At 41.4% G+C, this 7,504-nt stretch overlaps 2 protein-coding genes across 2 annotated transcripts; one reads left to right on the top strand and one right to left on the bottom strand.

Moving 5' to 3' along the window:
• Positions 1–259: 259 nt before the first annotated feature.
• PCYB_112300 (hypothetical protein) lies at positions 260–1,270 on the top strand (the record flags this gene model as incomplete). The annotated part of the gene is made up of 4 exons (XM_004223108.1): positions 260–438; positions 628–681; positions 930–994; positions 1,215–1,270. 4 exons carry the CDS (start codon positions 260–262, stop codon positions 1,268–1,270), a joined length of 354 nt encoding a protein of 117 aa, XP_004223156.1.
• An 841-nt stretch (positions 1,271–2,111) lies between these two features.
• Positions 2,112–6,491, bottom strand: PCYB_112290 (hypothetical protein; the record flags this gene model as incomplete). Its single annotated transcript, XM_004223107.1, has 4 exons — positions 2,112–2,270; positions 2,410–2,499; positions 2,637–2,713; positions 2,873–6,491. The coding sequence occupies 4 exons, from the start codon at positions 6,489–6,491 to the stop codon at positions 2,112–2,114; spliced, it is 3,945 nt and encodes a 1,314-aa protein (XP_004223155.1).
• Between the last annotated feature and the right edge of the window lie 1,013 nt (positions 6,492–7,504).

The following is a 7,504-nucleotide window of genomic DNA, read 5'->3' as shown; positions in this document are numbered from 1 at the left end:
GCTAACCCTTTTTTTGCGTTATTTTTTTTAAAACAACATATACGCATGTATGTGATGAAGCGTGGCCAGTTTTTAAACACATACACATATCACATTGCGCGCTTTATTTGGTAACCCCCCTCTCCCCCCACAAGAACACAAAATAAATGCAGTTCATCCGCCACCCCTCCACTTTTATAAACACTGCAAACAATACTGCCATCTGATTTCGCTCCTCCCAACTCTGACCCTTCATATCGTATAAATACCATTTGGTATAATGCCAAAGTTTAACTTCTTCCCAAAGGTCAATTTTTTAGCCTACATAAAAAAAATTAAGTTAAGGTATAACCCCGGCGCCGCGTACAATGACAACTGCCGTAGCTTAATTTATCATATTGAAACGCAGCAGAAAAAAGACAAGTTCCTGGATCTGGAATACAAGCTGGAGTTAATTGAGTAATAGGAAAAGCCAAAAAAAAAAAAAAAAAGGGAATGGATGGACTAGCAAACGGTGGAGTGAAATAGAGAATAACAGCATGTGTCACGGCGCTTGCCACCCCCTCTACATACTCGCAACTCTGTGACATCCCTTCATAGTTCACACCTTTTTCTTTAATTTTGTTTTTCCCCTTCTTATCAACGCAGTTATAATGAAGAACCTCTGATAGAAATTGAAATGCAAAATAGCAAAGTTTTCAAGTTAGCTAGTTTTTTTTTTTTTTTTTTTGCGCGAGTATGCTTTTGGCTAGTCGTTTTTTTTTTTTTTGGAAACTTCTTTGAATTAAAATATGCCTTTTTTTTTCGTGTTAAAAGTTGCACTTGAGTGATTATCGGTTTGGACAACTTAACGCTTATTCCTTTGGTCCAATTTGCGCCTTGCCTTTCCTTGTCAACATGTAGACTTCTTCACCATTACGAGTGTAACCAATTGCCCTTTGCAACTGCAGGTTTAACCCGGAGAATTACGACTTGCAAGAAATTCAGCGAGTGATTGACGAAGATCAGCAGCAGTGTAAGGAGAGAGAAAAAAAATGCACACACACGTACGGATGTTATCAAGTGGATTCGTACATGTACATATGCACATGTTGATATGTGTGTGCTCATTTGGCTTTTATGTGTGTCCGTTCCACTTGATAAAAAGGAGCACATAATGAACTACCGCGCTGGGGGTTACTTTTTTTTTTCATTTTTTTTTTCGTTTTTTTTTCGTTTCTGCCCCCTTCCCATAGTGCACAAGAACTTTATGAAGGCAAACTTGTTGGAGAGTAATGAGAATTCCTTTTGAATTAAAAAGGGTGTCCTCCTCACGATTTATAAGAATTGTTCACCCCCTTTCGTGTGGTCATTTTGGTGTACATATGCAAAATGACAAGTTTGACAAGCGGTTTACCAAGAAAAGGGCCACCAATGTGTAACAGCCATCACGGACAAGTTGCAACACGGAATAATTAGCTTAACAAAATTGCTCCTACATTTTTGACAACCCTTTTTGCGAAGCGTTTTGAACGTGGACGCTATGCAAATGGTCCACTGTCATGTGCTGATATTCCCACATGTCAAATAAGAAATTGGGGCATTACAAGAAATTAAAGGTTGAAGAATAACCTGAAGAGCAATTCAAGGAACGTTTTGAAAAAGGTTGAAGGGGCGTCTCGACTTGAAAAGCCGTAAAAAAAAAAGCAGTAAAAAAAAAGCCGTAAAAAAAAGGCTGTAAAGAAACGAATTAAAAACGAATTACAAACGAATCAGCAAACGAATTGCAAGTCGCCTTTCTACGAAACAAGTAATGAAAAGGCGCCATGTCGCTGTACCGCTTAAAAGAGAGGCAATTGTCGCAAGAACGATATTTTGATATTGAACGAATTATACTTACGCAAATGCACAATCATATAACGCACTGAGCAGTTTGGTAAAATGAAGCCAACTGTAAGGAATGTGCGTCTACGAGATACTCCCTGCCATTTTATGCTGCGCTTCTGTGGTGATGGAATTACTGATTTATCGCTGACCCGAATTCAAATTTTCGCAGGGCGGGAGGAACTGAAAGGTGCAAAATGGGCGCACACAAAAAGGCGCATGGCACAGACGCGCTAACGACTGGTGAGCGCTTCACTCCCATGATAGTGTCACTCCATCTGTATATTTGTTAAAAATTTGATAAAAAAAATAACGCTTTCAAATAAGAAATTGATATTCGACCAGCTCGTTTGTATTTCCTGCAGCAACACCTCTGTGGTGTTCCTAAGTTTTTTGTCTTTCGTTTTCAGCAGCTTTTTGCCGTGCGCCTGGAAAAAAAAAAAAAAAAATTATACACATATATACCTACATATGCTTATCGCCCGGCGAACTGCATCCACAACGCGCGCATCCATCTTGCCGCCTCTACAGCGGCACTTTTGCACCAATAAAATATGCAAGCCTCACTTTTAAAAATATGAATATGTATGCTTGAATCAGGTCGATATTGTCGTTCGTTTTGACATGATAAATGAAAAAGTTCATCATATTTTCCAGCTAAAAAAAAAAAAAGGGGAGGGGAGGGGGAAAATGTAAATATGTGTATATGCCTGCACGTGCGAGTGTACGCATTTAAGTACGTGCATCGGTGCATGCCTTGGATAGGCAGAAAACTGCGAGGGCAGAAATTTAACCTCGTCCTTGGAGCTCAAACAGAGGATGTTGAAGTGCACCCCGGATGGGGAGAGTCCCATCAGGTACTTCAAGACGTCTAAATAAGAGGCAAAACGGGAAAAGAAAACGGAAATCAATATATGTACACACAAAAAAAGGAGCATATGGGCAGTTTTACGGTGTAAACATGTTTTCTGCTGCATAACGGGGGAGTGCATCCCCCATGTGCCGCATTTTTTTTCTTTTTCGCATTTACTGATGTATGAGTCCTCGTTTTGGGCCAGCATTTCCTGCATCTTAGATTTGGGCATTTCAATTTGATCCACCTTGGTGATGTGTCTGTTTTTGTTGTTTTTCGTTTTTCGGGGGTTCGCTTTGGGCTTCGCGTGGCCATCGCCAGGGGTGTCCACCTGGTTATCCCCTTTATCTCCCACTTCGTCGGCCACTTTGTCTACCACTTCGTCAACCGCTTCGTCAACCACTTCGTTAACCACTTCGTCAACCACCTCTTCCCGCTCCGCAGCCTCTTCCCCCGCGTCAGCCTCCCCCCTGGTGATATTTTGCAGAAACTCCAGTTCCTTCCCTTCTGCGTACTCTATATTTCTGTCCAGCTGCGCGCTGAGGAAAAAGGGGATTTCTTCATTTTTTTTTACGCTCTCTTGTACCCTGCAATTTTCTTTTATCTTATCTAAGAAGATGATATAGGCAATCTTTGACATGCTAAATCCCGACATGGTGAGTAAATTTCTGTTGATTTGTTTTTCGCTGGATTTGTATGGTTCGATTGACTGCGCCGATTTGAGCGTTCCCTTATGGTTGGTCTCGCTTGAGGAGTCCCCTGCTCGATTGGCGCTGCCATTCAGGTATTCATCATCCACGTTGCAATCCATCCCAATGAGTTTCCCCACGCTTGGTTCGGAGCACTTGCGGGTGCTTTCCTCATCAGACAACTCCTCCATGAGAAAGGCACCAAAGGACTGATAATCATTAACAACGTAGTTATTGCTATTGAATAGATTTTTATTAGTAAAGGAGTAGAGATAATTTTCCGCGTCGCTATGTGCAGTGTACAAATAAACGTCATTATACAACATGGAAGTGATATCACTTTTGAATAACAAGTAATCGATAAAAGTGTTGGATATAATTTCATACAGTAGTAGAGTTCTATTCTTTAGAGCGAATAGAATTAATCTGTTGTCAGCACTGAAAGTAGCATTGGTAACTGCATATGCGAAGTCGAATTTTCTGGTTATAGATTTCTGCTCAATGTCTAGAATAACTGTGTGGTTATTTGAAAGGCATACCACAGTGAGGATGTTAAAATGGTAGAAGGAAGAGATGGTAACATCATCACTGTTGTGATTCCTTTTACATTGACCACTATTTAGGTACTCCTTTTTGATACAGTAGGAGTATACTAACTCACTTGTGTATATATTCCATACCCTTAGATAAAGATCTTCCTTGCTGTTTGAGGCGGACACGAAATTGCTTATACCATATCGGTACAGCTTCAAAATATCTCCATTTAGATGTGCCTTTGATTTGAAAGAGTATTTATTCAGCTTGTACTCATTTCTGTACGTTGCCGATTGTATGTTGAAGGAATGAATTTCTCCATCACTGTACCCCACGATGCCAATATGTCCACATGTAGATATCAACACACTCGTTGCGTTTTTTCTTCTCATTCCCATTTCTCCTTCATCTTCTTCTAAATCTCCATATTGGTTGTAGTCATCAATAATTTTGTACTCCTTCTCCTTCTCCTCATTCGATTCGCTGGTACCTTCCTGTGCATGATTTGACAGGTTATGGATCCAGTCAAAGAGACCCTCCCTCACTGCGTTGGGGTTATCTCCCTGTGATTCTACTCCTTGTCCTCTTTTCTTTGCTGCCTCCTTCCCCCTTCTCTGCATGCGCTGTTTGGAAGCCCCACTGATAACATCACTGGGAAGGGCCAAAAACACGTTGTCTATGATTTTCTTGTAGGAGGAAGCCAAGTAAACTCTGTGAGAGTTCTTCACACACACGAGGATGTTATTCCAATCGTAGTGCCTATTGGGATTAATGTCAAAATCGATGATGGTCCTATCTATGAGGTTAATTTTTTTGTTCCATGAAAAGTCTTTATTCTGTTCAGGGCAATGTGGGTTTATGATGTAGAGATTTCCTTCCCGTTTATTTACCTCATTTGCAGAAACGACTATTTTAAATTTTTCATCGTCTAGGTATTTTACATTATTGATGAGTCCAACACAACTGTTTCTTCTCTTCATGACATCCAAGGTGAACGTAGACTTATGCAAATTGAGCAGATTGATTTTGTTGTCTCTTTGTCCCACCGTGAATAGGTACCCTCCCCCTTGAGGAGGTATCAATATGGCCTTCACACAATCGTGAGCATCTCGCAAAATGAAGTAGTTACTGCTATTCGGATCGATCATAATAATTTTCCCTAACTCGGTACCTACCAAAATGATTGACATACTTTCACCATTAAATGTGTAATTGTAGAACTGCACACAGGTAATTTTATCCTCATTCATGTGTATATTCTTTGAGTACACCAGTTCGTCTCTCTCTGTGTTGATTATGTATAGCTCATTGGTTGACGTTACGATGCACAGTTCATCCTTCTTCGTTGTTAAGGTCATAATTTTTATGTTTTTTTCGCTTCTTAAGTTGACGCTCCGGAGAGCACTATACTCGTGGATAATTTTCTCCTTGTTGATGTTGTAGAGATAAATTTTATTTTCACTCGTTAGGATGATCACTTTATTTATGTACCCTGGGGGGTGGATGACAGAGCGTATTTCGACATCGGAGTGGTCATCAAATAGGAGGATCCTTTTGAACAGGTGCTTTTTTGCGTTTGGGCAGCCACTCAGGGGTGGGTCCCCCAAGAGGCGGGCGTCTTCTCCCTCCTTCGCTGCTTTTTCCACATCTGGGTTCACTTCTCCCTCCTTCGCTGCTTTCTCCTCATCAGGGTTCACTTCTCCCTCCTTCGCTGCTTTCTCCTCATCAGGGTTCTCTTCTCCCCATTCGTCACCCTGCCCCACCTCACTACACGAATCGCTAACAAAACCGTCGTTATCGCATCCCTCCTTGTACACGTCATTCCATATAACTATCTCCTTTTTGCTATACGTCAGCAGGTAATCATACACAGTCAAAATATTTACAATACTATGCAAGTCATCCTCCAAGGAGAAAATTTTTTTCCCACCAGACTCATTCACCTTGTAAACCTTTTTTCGGAAAATCACGTAGACGTACCCATTAGCGCAATACAAATTTTGTATGTCTTCTGGGTAGTGCTCGGATGTGTAGGCCTTCCTAAGCTTATGTGGGTCGAGGACATAAAATGCGTTTTTGGCACTTGTGATGACGAAACACTGTTGCCCTTTCATCGACAAGCACATTACTCCGTTGTGCACAACTAGCCCTATTGTCCCATTCGACATAAGGAGGTTGCTTTGTTTGTGAATTTTTCTCCTACAGAATTTAACCGAGGTGTCAATTTTTTCGTTTGTATCCTCTTCATTCGCATCCTTCGTTGGGACCCCATTCGTGGAGTCATCGCCTCCTTTGGGGAGAGCTTTTACCTCCCAATTTGGTTGCCTTAGTCTATTCACCCTTGCTCTATCTTTGAAGAATTTATTCTTTACATAAATTTTGTTAAATTCTCCATTGTTCAATTGCGTCACTCTGTACTTGTTCAGTATGTTTCTCGACTTTTCTGTGAGTTCTTCATTGTTTGGTTTTCTGCTCTGTTGGTGCTGCGGGTTCTCTCTTGCGGGTTTCTTTTCTGCGGTAAAAACGTCACTCAGTTTGAGCGCCACGTGCGGGGGGTTCTTCTCTACGCCCATGTTGCCGTCGTTGTTCGCCTCGCCCGGCCACGGATGCTAACTAGCGCATGCAGAGGCGCAGATGGCACAGCGCGGGGAAGAAGCGACCAGGAAAAGGAAGCCAACGCGAGGGGAAGCAGCACCCCGGTATATGAAGCCAACGCGCGGGGAAGCAGCAACCCGGTAAATGAAGCCAACGCGCGGGAATGCAGAAGGTCACTCCCTCAGGGCCTCACTCAAATCATCGACGCGCGTATGGACGACTGCGAACAAAATTACAGGTGGGGTTCCACTTTGGTCCAAATAAACTAATGAACCAAGCGGAAACTCCGGGAGCGCCTTTTTCTATAGGAAAAGGAAAGTCGCCAGGGAAACAAACGCGCCACTTTCAAGCGTGCATATGAGTCGTATGAGAGCAGTATGCGCTGAAAGAACTAACCAAGTTTTAATTCCAAACTTTTTTATGTTTATCTTTTCGCCCGTAGCGCAGCTATGGACATGTATTTGGTACGCAAACGTAACTCCGTACAGCTGTACTGTGGGGGTTACATGACATGCACTACGGCTAAACAAAAAAAAAAAAAAAAAATTGAGAAACTGTAAGTTGGAAAATTCAAACCTTTACATTTTATTTGTAGTACTGTGCCCAGCGAGAAAAAAAAAAAAAAAAAAAAGGCATACTAATTGCGTTTTATATGCGTATTGCATATATAGGAGAGTGCTTTTCTTTTGTGGGCCGCCCTGTTGGCGACAACAATCCAAGGGAGAGAGATGGCCCTGCCGTGCCACACTGACACAGTGGCGCGAGAAAAAATAAAGCATATGGCATACGTGTACTTGTACGCATAAAATAATTGTGCAGGGGTAGAAAAAAAAAATAAAATAACAAAAAAACATGTGGACTGTTATCAGCACATATTTTTTCTTTACCTTTTGTGAATTCAGCGAAAAAATTGTCACTATTTATTGTTCCTTTTTGAAGCAATTTTATTTAGCTTTTTTTTTTTTTTTTTTTTTTTTTTTGTACTATTTTA

This window comes from Plasmodium cynomolgi, chromosome 11 (genome assembly GCF_000321355.1).
Source record: "Plasmodium cynomolgi strain B DNA, chromosome 11, whole genome shotgun sequence".
In the NCBI taxonomy this organism is placed as follows: Eukaryota; Apicomplexa; class Aconoidasida; order Haemosporida; family Plasmodiidae; genus Plasmodium; species Plasmodium cynomolgi.
Note: the sequence above shows the minus strand (reverse complement) of the source record. Positions and strands in the feature narration are given on the sequence as shown.